This window comes from Prenolepis imparis, unplaced genomic scaffold, assembly GCF_030444845.1.
Source record: "Prenolepis imparis isolate NDT839.2.m4 unplaced genomic scaffold, iyPreImpa1.0 SCAF_2, whole genome shotgun sequence".
NCBI lineage: Eukaryota > Metazoa > Arthropoda > Insecta > Hymenoptera > Formicidae > Prenolepis > Prenolepis imparis.
Genome location: NW_028141160.1, coordinates 8072290 through 8090432, shown reverse-complemented (window position 1 = coordinate 8090432; position 18143 = coordinate 8072290). Strand labels below are relative to the sequence as shown.

General features: G+C 27.9%; 2 protein-coding genes and 1 long non-coding RNA gene across 6 annotated transcripts in view; all 3 read left to right on the top strand.

Moving 5' to 3' along the window:
* The window catches only part of LOC145948929 (anaphase-promoting complex subunit 2-like), a 10543-nt gene extending 7713 nt beyond the window's left edge, over positions 1-2830 (top strand). The window contains exons 7-13 of one of the 4 annotated variants that reach the window (XM_083058514.1): positions 606-1047; positions 1146-1284; positions 1392-1421; positions 1500-1570; positions 1686-1921; positions 2006-2180; positions 2289-2830. In XM_083058514.1, coding sequence (XP_082914640.1) covers positions 1881-1921; positions 2006-2180; positions 2289-2483 — 411 coding nt within the window. In that variant the 5' untranslated portion in view covers positions 606-1047; positions 1146-1284; positions 1392-1421; positions 1500-1570; positions 1686-1880 and the 3' untranslated portion in view covers positions 2484-2830. Of the gene's footprint in view, positions 1-439; positions 484-605; positions 1048-1145; positions 1285-1391; positions 1571-1685; positions 1922-2005; positions 2181-2288 lie in introns of those variants that run through there. The other 3 variants (XM_083058515.1, XM_083058512.1, XM_083058513.1) reach the window with 3 other exon arrangements.
* A 196-nt stretch (positions 2831-3026) lies between these two features.
* Positions 3027-3990, top strand: LOC145933158 (uncharacterized). The gene is made up of 3 exons (XR_014424813.1): positions 3027-3212; positions 3402-3624; positions 3760-3990. It is a non-coding gene; the product is annotated as an uncharacterized LOC145933158 (long non-coding RNA).
* A 4652-nt stretch (positions 3991-8642) lies between these two features.
* Positions 8643-17878, top strand: LOC145932906 (uncharacterized). Its single transcript, XM_083032133.1, has 9 exons — positions 8643-8673; positions 9153-9424; positions 11066-11490; positions 11855-12481; positions 13438-13462; positions 14532-14562; positions 15128-15399; positions 15798-16222; positions 16393-17878. The coding sequence occupies exons 1-9, from the start codon at positions 8643-8645 to the stop codon at positions 17045-17047; spliced, it is 2763 nt and encodes a 920-aa protein (XP_082888259.1). The 3' UTR covers positions 17048-17878.
* The last annotated feature ends 265 nt before the right edge of the window (positions 17879-18143 follow it).

Here is an 18143-nt window from a genome sequence, read left to right as displayed (position 1 = left end):
ATGTACATTTATGATTATGCATATATATGAATATGTATGTACATTTATGATTATGCATATATATGAATATGTATGTACATTTATGATTATGCATATATATGAATATGTATGTACATTTATGATTATGCATATATATGAATATGTATGTACATTTATGATTATGCATATATATGAATATGTATGTACATTTATGATTATGCATATATATGAATATGTATGTACATTTATGTTTATGTTCTGTTTTATGTATCTGAGTTAGAAGAATATGTTTTACAAAGAGATCAGTGGAACTTTATAGTAATGCACAATTTTATGTGATAAATTCGTAAATTAAAAAAAAAATATGCATATTTATATTTATCAGTATATAATTTTACTTTTATGCATTAACAAAAACATTTCTTTCTTCTAAGTTTGGGATTTTTAATTGCAATTTATTAATTTTGTCCGCATAGAACGCGCTTTTCCAGGAAGCTGCTGCATGTAATTAATATTATATATTAACAATTTTCGCTTTTCTTTTCACTGGATTTAGACAATTGTTTTGATCAAATACTTGATGACTATTTTTTTATTTTGAAAATTTATTATTTTCTCTTTCGTAGACTGAAGAAGAAGGCACTGAGGAAGAGTTTGCGAATCTTACCGAAGATGAGAGAGTTTTAAAGCTGTCATAATTCATCGAGAACATTATTATTCATCATATGGAATTATAGACGAATACATCTATTGGCATTTGGCATCAGCGTTCTGGGAAAAATTCGAGAATACAGAGTACAGCCAACGGAATTGTTCAAGCGTGCTGTGGATAATCTGTACATTATGTTTACGGAGTTTCTACCTGCTCTAAAAATGTTGGTATATATAAAAAGAACAAGGATGCGGCTACGGATCTGTAAAGCACCAAAAATGATATTGAGGCACAATTCAAGCTCATTGTCAGTGCTACATTGTTGAACCAATTACTATTGTATCACGAATGTACTACAGACCAGATCTATAAAATTGCCTTTAATGTATTCTGCAATTCAGACAACTCTTCTCAAGGTAAATATTTATCATAATATAATCACTTTGTTATTTATCTAATGCTTATGAGATATATACAGAAATATATGTCTTAAATCAGATATATCAATTAATAGAAAACTAGTTGAGCTGAAATTATTGGGGAGACTCGTAGGAAATTGCACATCATTAATTTATATTCGTATCAAGAAACATCTGATTAAAAAAACATGCGACATAACATTTGACAAGTCATAATAGATTTAATTAGAAAACGTATGTGAACATTTTTATCTCTCTCTTTTTATTAATCTCATATAATTTATTATAATAATTATAATAATGATAGTAATGTCTATGATGTAATGTTTTATTTTTTACAGTGGCTCGAAACTGTTGTCATAATTTAGCGGGTAAGAATCTGTTTTGGTTTTTCGAAAACGGTTGCACTAACTGATGAAATCCATAATGCCATAAATAAATTTAAACAGAAATTATTTCTATTTTCTGTATGAAACGTACACCAAGATATGGATCGATCATCTATTCAACATAATAATAGGTACAAATGTCGAATATATATATATATATTTTTTTATATTATATATATATATATATATATATATATATATATTTATAAATTTTATTCATAAAAACATGTATTTGCTTTTTTCCAGAATATCTCGAGTCACAACCTGCGATGAATGGTCTGAATTTGCCTGGAAGGAACGGCTCAATGGAAGGATCTTAGGAATTTTCAGAAAGCAATTAAAACGAGACTCTTACATACCGGAGTGAACACCCCGGATATTGATCGCCGCTATAAAAAGATCAAATAAAAATTGTCAAGTATCTCGATCTAACGGGAGTTAATGTCGGTAATTCTTTTGGAAGTTGTAACGGAACCTTTCAAGTGAGATCTCAACTTATCGCATGTAGATTCTTATGTGTCCGTTTGTTACCTATATTGATTTGTCGAATACTTTGATTTCTTCAGGAATTATTTGAGGAGCAGAGAGGACATCGTACGTTCTGTCGTTAACTGTCTGCTCGAAGGTTCGTCGAGCAAATTAGCCGACGAATTGGTAAAGGACGTGCAACTAACAGTTGGACGATCGACGAGACTCATGATTGGAAAAGGTGAATGCCGGATCCTGTCAACGCTAATGCCGGTAAACCGCGAAATTTCATTAGTCGCGTTATAAAAGCAGCTGTGTGTTGTACTGGCTGGCTTCAGTATTGTATAGCGTCAGTATTAAATATAGAATTTGTATTTTCAGTTAAATCAACGCAGCAAAGTGTCTGACATAATCTCTACCCTGGTGAAGGTGTACAGCAGTCAGGATTTATTTGTCAATGAGTATCGCACATTGCTGGTGGACAGATTGTTGTCGCAATTCAACTATCATACCGAACGGAAGATACGTCACTTGGAATTGTTGAAGAGACGCTTCGGAGAGAATGCCAATACATAAGATTCATCAGATGAAAATGTTTGCGTCTCAAGGATCGGACGCTGTGGAATCGGACGCGGTTTACCAGAATTGATTCAATTTCTGAATAAGAAAGTCAAGGAACATAAACTATTGCTCTCCGTTACTTTTTATCGATTATTGAAGTCATAAGTTTTTATTGCTTTTTATTCTCTACGTTTCGATAAATGAATCGATACAGCACTTGTATAGTTTTTAACGATAGAATATAAATTGTGATACTACATTTTTAAGAGTGATATCTGGTTTCTTATACAAAAGGATATTTTTTTTGACAGAAATAAGAATTTTGCACAAAATTTAATAAGTTAATTTAATAAGTAATTAACACACATGTACACAAATATAAAATAGAAATCTTATTCAGGAATCTTGTTCTATTCAATTAAGTTACTTTAGTTCTTCGAAAGTCAAAAGAAGATTGTCGAGTATTGAAAAAATATTTTTATTGCCATTCATCATAGTATTTATACATTTGTGTGTAAATATTTTTTATTTATAACTTTTATTGGCAATCATAAATGTTTGATGTAATTGTATGCAATTATGATATATTCATAAAAAGTATTGTTTAAAAACAGGAGCCATCTGTAAGGAAAACATCTGTTTCGGATGTAATGCAACGATTACTGCAACCAAAAAATATGATGGTTTCCACAGCATTAGATAGAAATGCATCTCATTGTTATATCTATTTTAAATATAATTCAGGTAACATTCCTTAAAAATGATCTAAAGTTTAAGCTTGATCTATTCTTTTATGGAACTTTAAAATGATTTAAAATTATGATTATCTTGAAATTTACTTGAGAATCAGACATACAAGTTATAAAACACTTGATATAAAAGATAATATATTAAAAGATATAATTAAAAAATATATTTAATAATATATTTTAGGGTGAAGTAGATCCAACACAAGTGCATAAATCTTTACAAAGGATTAGAGAACGAAAACTTGCACAGTTTATTCCTTGGGGTCCAGCTAGTATACACACACACACACACACACACACACACACACACACACACACAAGTAGCTCTTTCAAAAAAATCTCCTTATATACAAAGTACATATCGCGTTTCTGGTTTGATGTTAGCTAATCATACTAATATATCGTTAGTGAGTATTTTATTCCCATCCAATATTACACAGCCATTAAAATTGATCACAATATGTGATTTGCAATATTGATTGAAACTTAATGCTGTTAAACATATATATATATATATATATATATATGTATATATTTTTTAGCTTTTTGACGGAGGTTTACAACAATATGACAAATTGCGTAAGCGAGAAGCGTTTCTGAAACAATTTCGCAAAGAAAAAATGTTTGAAGACAATCTTGACAAATTGGATAATTCGCGAGAAGTCGTAGAATATTTAGTGAAGGAGTATCAAGCTGTAACTCAACTCGATTATCTTAGTTGGAATCCAAGCAAAACAGATACATAAAATATCTAAGAAATACAAAATATAAGTGTGATCATAAATATAAAATTATATTATATTATATATAATATTATATAAATATTATATAAAATATATTATATTATTAAATTATATTATTAAATATAAAGTATTATATTAGAAGAAAAATATTTCTATTGCTTGTTTTCAAAATTAAATATATCTTTTTCTAAGATTATTATTCTAGAATTTTAGAAAATATAACGCGAGTGACTAATTTTTTATAATTCCATTGTTCTGATATTTCTGATTATCTTATATTAGAAAATATATTGTTACCTGAAATAAATATTTTATTTATTAAATATTACTCGAAATAAATATTTTATATTTAATAAATATATTTTCTAAAATTCAATATATATATGAATATGTAATATAAATTCCACGCGCATGCGCGAGAAATCCAATACACGATTTATTAAAATTATTATTGATTAATAATACGTAAAAAATAATATAATGTATTTTATATTTTATTTATAATATAAATACATATCTATTATTTATTTTTATTATTTCTATTTTTTTATTGTAATATATAATTTAATTTATTTTTATTTATGCAAGACCGTGATTACAATAAATTGTACAGAAAACAGAAAAATATACATTTAATAATAATAAAACATCATTAATTCTACTAATTTCTTACTAATTCTATTTTTTATTTAACGGCTTGTCGATTAGCGATTTTTATTTATTTATTTGATTTATAATCTCAGGACTCTTGCGCTTATTCAGTGGCAGAATCTGCGAGAAAAATTAATTTTTATATATTTTTGTTATTAATTTACAGATAATTATTAACGTGCAATAATACGAGTCTTTTAATATCTTCGATAATTCATCTAAATTAATAGATTATATTTTGCGAAGAGATAAATAATTAACGAGCAATAATATAATTGCGCTCGAAAAATCGTCTGAGTTAATAGGGGAACATATTTTGCGAAGAGGTATAGTGTAGCAATATGTGTCTTCAGGTCCGAAAAATCGTCTGAGTTAATAGGAATACATATTATGCAAAGAGGTAGATCGAAGTAACGTCGGTAATAAAGGTTGATAATTTATCGATAATAACGTCGATAATTTACCAACCTTCATTACCGACGTTAATTCGAACAACCTCTTTGCATAACATGTATTCCTATTAACTCAAACGATTTTTCGGACATATTAAAAGACATTTATTGCCGCACTATCGACACTACCTCTTTGCAAATTATATTCTCCTATTAACGCGGATGATTTTTCGAATATATTTATTGCTGCACTATCGACACTACCTCTTTGCAAATTATATTCCTATTAACTCAGACGATTTTTCGGACATAAATGACACATATTACTGCAGAGATAGTGCAGTCTGTTCTATAGTTATACATATATATATATTTTTTTTACATTATTACTTTATATTATTTGTTATATATTTTTACATTATTATTATTTTATATATTTTATGCATTATTTAAACAGATAAAAATAAGAATAATAATTAAAATAATTGAAAAATAATGTAAAGAATAATTATATTATTTTTTTTCGAAAAAGTAAAAGTTTGCGCAATTAAGTTATAGAACATTCTATATATAATTATAAAGTTTTTAACAAGATGATCTTGGAAATAATATGATTGATATGCTTAAAATAATCTAAATACAAATGCAATAAAAATATAAATGTGTATATAAATGTATATATATATATATATAAATGCGTACATAAATGTATATATATATATAAATGTGTACATAAATGTATGTATATATATATAAATATGTGTACATAAATGTATATATATATAAATGTGTACATAAATTAAAAAGTTAAATGTAAAACGGTGACAAAATAATGTAGTAAATGTAAGTAGTATAGGTCAATAAAAGTAGTATAAATCAATAAAATATTTTAAAGTTAATATTTATAATAATAAATAATAAGCAAAATTAATTAATTTGAAACATTATAATTAAGGGATTAAATGCAAAACAGTGATATAAAATAATGATGTAATAAATATAAGTGGTATAGGTCAATGAAAGTAGTGTAGATCAATGAAAGTAACATAAATTAATAAAAACACTATCAATCAATACATATAACAATAAATAATAAGCAATATTAATTAATTTTGACATCATAAATTAAAAAGTTAAATACAAAATGGTGACATAAAATAATGTAATAAATGTAAGTAGTATAGGTCAATAAAAAGAGTATAAATCGATAAAATATGACAAGTTAAAATTTATAATAATAAATAATAAGCAATATTAATTAATTTGGACATCATGATTAAAGGGTTAAATGCGAAACAGTGATATAAAATAATGATGTAATAAATATACATATATATACGCGAAAAGATATAGCAGTGTTAAATTAATCATTTATGAGATATTGACGCTAAATTGAGAATAAAATAGTCCATTGATTTTAAAATGGAATCGCGCATAATTCTGTATTTGCAAGCTGCTTAAAAGTTGCCTCTTTTTTGCGATGTTGATTAGCTGCCTCAATTTGCATTGTAAATTATATTCATAACATCGAGAGGCTGTCATTGCGAGGGTTAGCAGTTTGACAGTTTGTCCAAAATAAAATAAAATAAAATAATAATATGTTTTAATACTTTAAATTCGATTAATATTTTTGACAGTTATTAGCTGATTTCTGCGTCAAAAAATATTAATCGCGGATAAAGTATATATACATATATTATAACTATATATTATAACATATTATTTTATTTACAATACATTATTATAATTAAAATAATAATATATTTTAAGTAATATAATATGTTATAATACTTTATCCGCGATTAATATTGACAGTAATCAACTGATAACTGAACAGTAATCAAAAATATTAATCGAGTTTAAAGTATTATAACATATTATTTAAAACATAAAAAATTATTTTATTTTATTTTATTTTGGACAAACTGTCAAACACACTGCTAACTCTCGCGATGACAGCTGCTCGATGCTATGAATATAATGCAGTAAATGCACAACGCGAATCGAGACAGCCAATTAGTATCGCAGAAAAGCGACAACAATGTCAATAACATGCCTTTTTTTAGAAAGGGATACTGAATTTTTATGTATTGCATAATTAATTAATATATACTTTTTTATGTATTGATTGCAATGCATGCATAAAAATGTGAATTAATTATGCAATGCATAAATATTCATTACTTAAATCTTTAACAGAAAACAAAAAAAAATATAATTATCTACAAAAATCTTTCGATCAAAATATCTGCGCTTCTATCAGATTCGTGCGTCTGTACACACACATCCACCACGCTGCACGTCTCGCACGAGACTGACCGCAAGAGTCTGAGCAGCGGTATCGCCAAGCACACCCTACACGTCCACCACGCTGCGCGTCTCGCGCGACACTGATTCTCGAATTCTCGATCTCGAGACATTGCGATTGCGAGACTGATCGTCAGTCTCGCGCGAGACGCGCAGCGTGGTGGACGTGTAGGCTGCGTTTGGCGATACCGCTGAGAGTCTTGCGGTCAGTCTCGCGCGAGACGTGCAGCGTGGTGAATGTGTGTTTACAGACACGCGAATCTAATAAGGCAAAACGTTAGAAGAGATACAAGAGAAATTGCAAAGAAAGAAACGCAGTGAGAATCGAAAATGTGACACACAGTTACAAAATTTGTTGAAAAATTAAATTCAATATATATCACATGTTCCAAACGGTCCACAAAAATTTTTGTGTTAATATAACATAATACGGATAAATGGTGACACGAATACTGTGTTAATATTTTAACATAATATAAATGTAAACTTTAATATTGCTTTAAGTAAATTATAACATTAATAAATACAGTCAAAAATGTATTTATAATATTGTAAATAATATTGTGATATATAATTAAATTATTGAAATAATTATCTATATCTATATTTATAATTACCTAATCTATATGTCCCTATCTATATATTGTTATTGTATAATATAATGTTGAATATTATTTGAAATATCGTTTATTAAAAGGTAAGGTACAAAGGACTTATTGTTAGTCTATATGTCACAGACAGGTTTCTATTTAGGAATTCTCTCTCCGGATATTATTTTTATTATTAAGAGTGATATAATTTTCTATATTAATTCTAATAATAAATTTGTGTTATATTATAAAACATTACGAAACAATTTTATTGTTTATTTTGATATTTTGTTGTTATTAATTGTTATTGTTATTGTTCTTTGTTTTGGATACTAATAAGTTCTTAATAATAGAGAAATAAAACGTATTATGACGATTTTTGAATTTTTCTCAATTAATGGGTTAAGAAAAGCTTAATGCTTAATGAGATATAGTAAGAGAGTTCGTTTCTCTTTTGCACAATATATAAAATATATATATTATAAGATATCTGATATATTTTGCACAATCATTCATAGGAGATATTTAATCGCACGAAAGATATTTAATCTTACCCATATTAAGATCATATACAAGTCATTAAAATCTGATGCGTTTGATAATGACATATCAAAATTTTGCTTTAGATAAAATTGATATAATGTCATTATTATCGAATGTTTCATTTAGATAGAATTCTTTCTAACTGTTATTTACAGTAATCATTTGTTGTTTTGCACGCGGAAACGATTGTACTGTGAAAATGAGAAAGGTATATCTTGCTGCTATAGCAGGTACGTATACGCACATACATTGAAATAATTAAATACGGAAATATTTTAATATAATAGAGCCTTCTCTCTATCATAATTCAAAATAAAATAATCTGAAAATTTGTTATTTATATTTCTTATTGCTTATTTATTTCATATTTTTATCTTAAAATGTCCTTTATATTCAATAATAAAAAAGAAATTGATCACAGGATGATTAATTTGGGTAATTATAGTATATGCATTATAAATATTCTGCCCTATATATAAATAAAACTTATATATAAATATATTATATTATATATTATATATTATTATATAAAATATTATATATAATAATATATATATTGTATATAATATAATATAAAAAATATTATATATAATTAAAATTATATATAAATAAAATGTATTATTTATATATACAAATATTTAATTCTATTTATAAAATTAGCATTACCGATGAATCAAACCCCTTCGAAACGTATTATTTTATCTGGAAGGAAACCTGGGCATGCTGACAATCGGTCAATTTTTGGGTTGGACATCGCCATCCTTATCAATACTGATGAAAGATAGCGATGCCAAATATTCCTTTCGTTTAACTGTGGATGAGGCTTCTTGGGTAACATCTCTTCTTTCGCTCGGTGCGGCTGCGGGTACCATTATTTGTGGATTTATGGTCAATGTCATTGGCAGAAAAAAGACCATGTTACTTGCGGCTGTGCCCTCGATAATCAGCTGGTTAATAATAGCTTTCGCAACATCACCGTGGGTAATTTAATAATTTCTAAATTTATTAATTTCTTGCTAGCTATATTTATCAAAAGAATATTTTTTAGAAAATCATATCTATATAACATATATTTTGAAATTAAAAATTAAAATCAGGGAGATTTTGTTTTTTTATTTTCTAAGTTATAAATATTGATATTTTTTATTTTAAATTTGGCTAGAAGCTTAGATTGTACACTTTGGCGTTTATCGATCTAATACACTATTCCTTGACAGATTGTTTAAATACAATACCACTTCTAATTTAAATTTCATTTTGCTATAACATTCTATTTTGCACAATCAAGCTTCCAATCCAGACAGTCTTCAGTATATAGGATGTCTAGTAATCTCACGACCTCTCATGTGCAGGTAGAGTGGATTAAATCGAGTAGGAACGTTTTCTATCGTTTTGCGATCTTCGCAATAATTAATGAGAAATTAATTAAAAAACAATTAAGAAATTAGTAAGGTTTTCAATTTGAAATATAACTTTAAATTTTAACGAGCTACTAAGAGTCAAATGCGGATGATAGTGCTTTGCTTTCAACGAAAATTAATTCTTTATTGAAGCTGATTTGTTGTGCACAGGACAAATTTTTCTTGATGCAATACTAAGTAATTAAGATAAATTTTAATCAAAGATTTATTTATTTTAATAAAACCTCTTGCGACACTTCTAAAGAAGCGTAGGCGAGAAAAATATCGGAGCAAAGTTCCCGATTCAGCGACTTCAAGAGAGTCAAGGGGAGTTTTATTAAAATAAATAAATTTTGAATTGAGATTTATTTTAATTACTTGATACCAAGACATTACATCAAGAAAAATTTGTGCAATAACAAATCAGTTTCAGTGAAAAATTAATTTTTATTTAAACCGACGTACTATTATCCGTATTTGGCTCTTACTAGTTTAAAATTAAATTTGTATTTCAAATTAGAAGCTTTACTAATTTCTTAAACGTTTTTTAATTAGTTTCTCATTAATTATTGCGAAGATCGCAAAACGGTAGAGAACTTTCCTATTCGATTTAATCCGCTTTTCCTGCACTTGAGAGGTTGTCCGATTATTACTGGACAGCCTGTATAAGATTTATTTTATCTATAGAGATAATTCTTCCCTCTCTTCGATAAATAAAATTTGATTTGATAAGTTAAAGTACGATAAGTGATTTGCATTTGATGATCACATTGAAAAAAAATTAACAATTGTGAAGAGAGAAAGAAATATTATATATTAAAATAATTATTATCTGATTGAATGATAGTTAAAATTAATTTTTCAAGAAAACTTATTTTTTACATATTTTTTAAAATTATAGTAATTACATATAAAAAATGCTAAGCACATTTTAAAATGGTTTAAACTATATTGTATATTTTATTTAAAGATTTTTAACATTAACAATTTAGCTTTAGTTGAATATTATATTTCTTATTTAAGTTTATTGCATGTATAAAATTTAAATAAAAAATAATTTATAACAAACTCAAAAAATATATTATATAATTTTTAAAAATATATCTAAATACAGATATAATTATAAAAATTTTATATGCTACTGCTTTAATTTTCGGAAAATAGATTGTCTCGGATTAATTTGGCATACATTTAATCTTTCTTTCTCTTCTTTGTTATACAGGAACTATACATATCAAGGTTTATATCCGGATTGAGTACGGGCATTGCTTATTCAGCCACGCCGATGTACTTGGGTGAAATTTCACCAGCAGACATTCGCGGTAATTTGACATCCATGTTAACAGTGGCTGTGAAACTCGGCACTTTAATAGAGTTTGTGATAGGCCCGTTTCTATCGGTGCAAAACCTTGCCCTCGTATCTTTGTTAGGGCCGTGTTTGTTTGTGGTTGTATTCATCTGGCTATCGGAATCCCCGTACTATTTTTTACGCCACAATGATAGGCAAAGAGCCATAAATTCGCTTGTTCAACTGAGAAATAAAGAGGATGTTCATAAAGAAATAAACAATATCGAGCGATCCGTGAAAGCTGATATGGCTAATGAATCTGGTTTTCGAGAGCTCTTATTTGTGCCCGGAAATCGCAGGTGAGATGTCAAATTTCGATCTATCGATGCATATATATTTATTATCAATAAGAATTAAATAAAAATATATAAAAAACGTTTGAAAATAATTTTTCTATTATATATGTTTGGAGCTTTAAATAAATGAAAATGTTAAGCATTGGAATATTTTGCTAACGATATATATATAAATCTTTCCTGTTTTATAATTATATTTAATAGTTCTCTATAGTTATATTTTTTCATAAAATATTTTATATTAGATTTATTTATATATGATCTTATAATAAAATTGAAATAAAAACGACTCAAAATGGTTATAATTACTGATAACATCAAAGCTATATTAATTAGAAGGGTTTAATCAATAAACTTGATCTTGCAGGGCTGTGATAATACTGCTGTTCCTGGGCGGGATTCAGCAATTGAGCGGTGCCCAAGTCGTCATACAGTACGCTCAAATAATCCTGGACCAAGCGAATACTAATTTGGAAGGCAAATATTTAACTATGATAATAGGTGTCGTACAAGTAATTTTTACAATCGTCTGTATGTTTCTTAGCGACCGCAGCGGCAGGAAATCGTTGCTGACGATCTCCGCCGCTGGTGCAGCATTGTCAACCTTTATGATCGCGATATATTTCAATTTGCAATACAATCATATAGATACTAGCAATATAATTTGGTTTCCTGCTGTTGGTGCGATCATGTATGTGATCATGTTTTGTTTGGGCTTGTCCCCGTTACCGTACACCGTAGCCAGCGAATTGTTCCCGACAAATGTGAAGGCTCTCGGCTGCACTGTTGTTTTAGTAGTTATGCATTTGTGGGCCTTTATCGTGTTAAAATTGTACCCGATCATAGCTAATGCTAACACACGTACACATGTACCATTCTGGATATTCACTGCGTGCAGTATCATCGGCACTTTAATCATGATCTTCTATGTACCTGAAACCAAAGGTAAGACTCTGGAACAGATACAAAAGGAGTTGCATGGCTCGTCGAAGCAGTGAGGATCGAGAATAGGATATTTATATGTTGATCTTCTTTTCGATGAGTTCGTGAATTTTGTTTACGATTGAAGAAAAGTTTCTTTCGAAGTCGGGTTCGCAGCTAACTTTGCAATTATTTTGCTTGAAATGATCTGTATTGTAGTAGGTTGTAGCAGATTCGTCTTCTACTGCTGCTTAAAAATGTAAAATTAATGTAAATATTTTATTTTACAAAAAATTAAATTGGTAAAAATTAAATTGGTAAATATATATTTTGTATTATAAAATTGCTTATTTTGTTTCTGCAAATAAAGTTTACGATGCACAATTTTCTCTATGTTTTCTCTATGTTATCGGTCACGATGGCAAGAAGTCGCTTTTGATAATCTGTACCATTGATTCAACATATTTGACTAGCATGATCGCCGCGTTTTTAAATTAGAACACAAACACATTGATATCATTATCTAATATCGGTCACGATGGCAAGAAGTCGCTTTTGATAATCTGTACCATTGATTCAGCATATTTGATTAGCATGATCGCCGCGTTTTTAAATTAGAACACAAACACATTGATATCATTATCTAATATGGTTTGCTTGTTGATAATGCGCAAAGTCAAGTTCAATCTGGACCGCATTTGGTGTTTCCCTTTATCTTTACCTTGAACAATGAGTTATTATTCTTCACGAATGTGTAGATTTTCATTAATACGATAACTATTATCATAAATTATTTATGTGCAATATATAAATTTATTAACCTACCATTAATAAATTTTTTAACATTAACAATTTTAATTGACATTAGAATGTCATTTATAATTTTCATTACAACAATAATATTCTGGGTTTTTTAATTTCTTCCAAGACATTTATATCGTAAGAACATTTTCAAATATCTCTCTTTAATATCAATAAGAATCAATTTAAAGACTCCTATATATTAAATATAATTTAGAAATTTAAAAGGCTTAAGAGTTGTACGCGAATAGTGGTACGTCGATTCCAATGCAAAAATTAATTTTTCGTTGGAGTTAAATAATTGTGCACGGGGCACAAATTTTGCTTGGCACACTACCAAGACTGATACGGAATATAATCTCAATTCGAGATTTTTAATTCCGATGATTGCCTTTGACCCTCTTAAAGAGATGTAGACGAAAAAAATAACAATCCGAAGTTGTTGAATCGAGAATAATAATCTTCTCCTTTAATGTATAGTATCGTAATGAAAAGGAACTAAAGCTCAGTTAAAATCATTTAATAGTCATCGACAGTGCTGGGGCTCTTCATAGTTTATATTAATTATATAGTAAGTAGATATATGCTATTTTGAGGTAAAACTCATTAAGAAAAAATTATTTATTATTGCTAAACATTAGAACGTTTTAGAAATTGCAAGAAAATTATATAAGAATTGGTTTAGAATAAATAGAATTCACGATAATCGATTAGTTTTTTATATACATACGTGATGATATGACTTTCTCGATGAACTTAATAAACGTTAATGACTAAAACTCTTTAGAAAATATAGAAATATACTATAATACTTTTATAATAAATCAGAACTCAAAATTGAGCAATTTATATATCTGTATTTGCTATTACAAATATTGCAGCACAATCACATTGTATTTACATATTATTATTGTTCATATAATCTTGTTCTCTGATATTGTTATATCGTTAATATTGTAATATTATTAAAATTCTTAACGATAGATAAATAGCATACTTTTTTATATGAAAATCTCTCAATAATATATAGAATCAAGAAAAAGTTTAATAGGTTTCTTGTAAAGTATAATCCTGTAAAATAGATTAGATATAATACAATTTTAAGATAAGATATCAAATTTTTTTCAAAAGTTTTTAAAGTTATATAAAATTTATTCTCTTTGATAATATCATGTTTGTATCAAATTGTGTAATATAAAGATAAAGTTGATATGACAACATTATCTGTATAATTTTTATTTAAACAGAATTAAATCAGTTTATCATTACGAATTCTCTCAATCATTTAACGTTTGAACGTGGAAACAGTTGTATTGTGAAAGATGAGGAAGATATATCTTGCTGCTGTAGCAGGTAGGTATACGTTTCTTGGATTAACGAAACACATAAATAAATTTTATGACATAATAATATTGCCTAGATTATCTCTCATTATTAATATATAATTGAACTTGGATTAAATTAAAAATTATTTTTTATAAGTATTTAAAGTAGTTTAAATTCTCTTCATATTAAGTTTGTAAAATAAATATTTTTCCTGTATAGTTTATGGAGTGTATTATTATTTTAAAATTATATTCTAATTTGTATATTGTGTCCCCAATAATTCTAATTCGTTATGATATTTAAAACAATTCTTATTTCTCTAATTTTAATTTAATTTTAGATGTACATATGATAATATGGTATATTATAACTACAATTTTTTTATATATCAAAATTTCAATTACAATGTAATATTAAAAATTATATTATACTAAAAGTTATATAAAATGCATAAATATATATATAGGTATATATAATTTTTTAATTTATGCATACGTCTGAAATAACACACACACACACACACACACACACACACACACACACACACACACACACACACACACATCAGTCATCTCTGAAATTATTTTACCAGGAAATCTGGGTATGCTGACAGTCGGCCAATATTTTGGTTGGACATCGCCATCTTTGCCCATACTGATGGAAGGAAAAGATGAAACATATCCTGTGCATTTGAGTTTAGAGGAAGCATCTTGGGTGGCATCTTTAGTTATGTTTGGTACAATAATCGGTGCTATTAGTTGTACATTTATAGTGAATATCGTTGGTAGAAAAAACTCCATGTTATTCGCTGTTGTGCCTGCAATTATTAGTTGGATGATGATCATTTTTGCAACATCATCATGGGTAATTCAATAACTTCTATATTTATCAGATGTCTTTGAGAACAAAATAATTCATTAAATGTTTTTTTTAAAGCACATTCTGAGATTAAGAATTACTTAAGAATTTCAGACGTCTGTTCGTTTTACTTGACATATATTCAGATTTTATCTTAAGAATTTGACTACAATATTTGCAATATATACTTTACATATGTATATAATTTACTTGTTTTAGAGTTTTTTTTAAAAAACGGTGCGATTTAAATTGAAAATTTAAATTTTATATCTTATTATAATTTATACTAAAGGATCAATATTATTTTCTTGCTTTTGGAAATCATTAGAGGGAGATCAATATTCTATTTATTAATGACACATTCTATTTATTAATGTTTTTCTATTTTTTTCTCTGTTTCCTAGGAACTTTATATATCGAGGTTTTTGGCCGGATTAAGTACAGGCATCACTTATACGGCCACACCAATGTACATTGGTGAAATTTCACCAGCAGACATTCGTGGTAATTTGGCATCCATGTTCACAGTTGTTTCGAAAATTGGCACCACACTCGAATACGTGATAGGTCCATTTCTATCAGTGAGAAATCTCGCTTCCGTGTCCTTGATAGGGCCTTGCTTGTTTTTCGCAACTTTTATTTGGCTACCGGAGTCCCCATATCATTTGATGCGCCGTAATGCCAGAGAAAAGGCTATAAATTCTCTCGTTCAATTGAGAGGCAAAGACGATGTTCACAAAGAGGCAGATGATATCGAGCAGTCTATAAAAGTTGATTTGGCAAATGATACTGGTTTTCGAGAACTCTTATGTGTACCTGGAAATCGCAAGTAAGATATCAATTTTGTTTTATTTTAACATAAACAATATTCACGTTATCAACTTAATCTTCAAAAATAATAATTTTTTTTACTATATCAAAATCATTATAACAATTTTTGATAATTTTGAAGCTATTATCCTGATCATACAAGCATTCAAAAGATGAATTTGATTTCAGAGCCTTAATAATACTGATAATGCTAATTGCTATTCATCAAATGAGCGGCATTCAGGCTGTGGAGCAATACGCTGAATTAATTTTCAACCAGGTAAATAGTAATTTGGAGGGCAAGTATTTAACCATGATACTGGGTGCGATACAAGTGATCTGCACAATCGTCTGTATGTTTATCACCGATCGCAGCGGCAGAAAGTCGCTGCTGATGATCTCTTCAATCGGTTCAGCCTGTTCAACCGCTATGGTCGCGATATATTTTCAATTGCAGCATGATTGCGTAAACACCAGCAATCTAACATGGTTGCCTGTTGTCGGTGTAATCATGTATGTAATTATGTTCGCTCTAGGTTTGGCCGCATTACCAGTTGCCATGATTAGTGAACTATTTCCCACGAACGTGAAGGCTCTGGGCAGCATGGTAACTATGCTCTCAGGCGGTGTCTTTGCCTTTGGTGTGACACAATCGTATCTAGTCATAGCCAAAAATGGCATACACGTGCCGTTTTGGATATTCACGGCGTGTAGTCTCGTTGGTGCTTTACTCATTCTTGTCTACGTACCTGAAACCAAAGGCAAGACTTTGCAGCAGATCCAGGAGATCTTGCACAGCTCGTCGAAGAAGACACGAAATCAGATTGCAGATACGAAAATCTAGAAGGAAATATTTCCATGGATTGTATTTTTTTATGACGATAACTAATTAATTTATGTTTAATTAAATATTTTTTTTCTAATCGTAAGTTAAGCTTTATATAACTATCACTGCAATTCTTTCTTTTGCTCGATTTGATCTGTTAAAGTAAATTATAGCAAAATGTATGTATTACTACTTTTGTTAAGTGAAGAAGTGTGTAAAGATCATACAAAAGTGATACAATGCAGTTAATGTACAAAAACTATATTACAAATATTTTTATATTGTGATATTTATGATAAGGAACACTGCAATATACTTAAATTATATTTGCGAAATTATTTTTCTGTACGTTATTTGTAAATATAAACTAATATTAATTATACAATGTTTAATTTTATATGAAACAACATCTGAAAGAGGGAAGAGTGCAACGGGGAAGCAACAATTAATATATATATATATATATTGCATTACTTATAATATAAATTTACATTTACAGAATATTAATGACAATTATATTTTTTATTCGTTTACAGTATTTGCAACGCTCGATTCTTAATTAGTCTGCATTATTTTGTTTGTGTATATTTTTTATATTACTTATTTCCTATTGTTATTATATGTATGTTATTATTTGTCTTGTTATAGATATAGACAAATACTGTAATCTGATATAAATCTCTCGAAAATGTAATAAGAGAAAGAGCTTACTCAGCAATGTAAGTGTATGTTTTCTCCTGAAAATATATATGTGTGCGTGTGTGTGTGTGTGTTAAATAATACATTTTATACATACAATAAGATATTAAATGTATTAAAATACTAAATATACTATATTTATATACTATATACTAAATTTGCAAAATTATTTATAACAAGGTATTTGATCTCCTCCCTTTACATAAGCACATCAAAATTATTCATATTCAATAACGTCAAATTTACGTAAAAATATTGAAATATTTCATGATAAAACTAATATGAAATTATTATCTAAATTGCCTGAACATCTTATTAATAACTTTTTATTTTTTATTACAAACTGGTTATGTAATGTTCATATGCGTAATTATGTTACGAAGATAAAGAAGATATATTTTATTGATGCAATAAA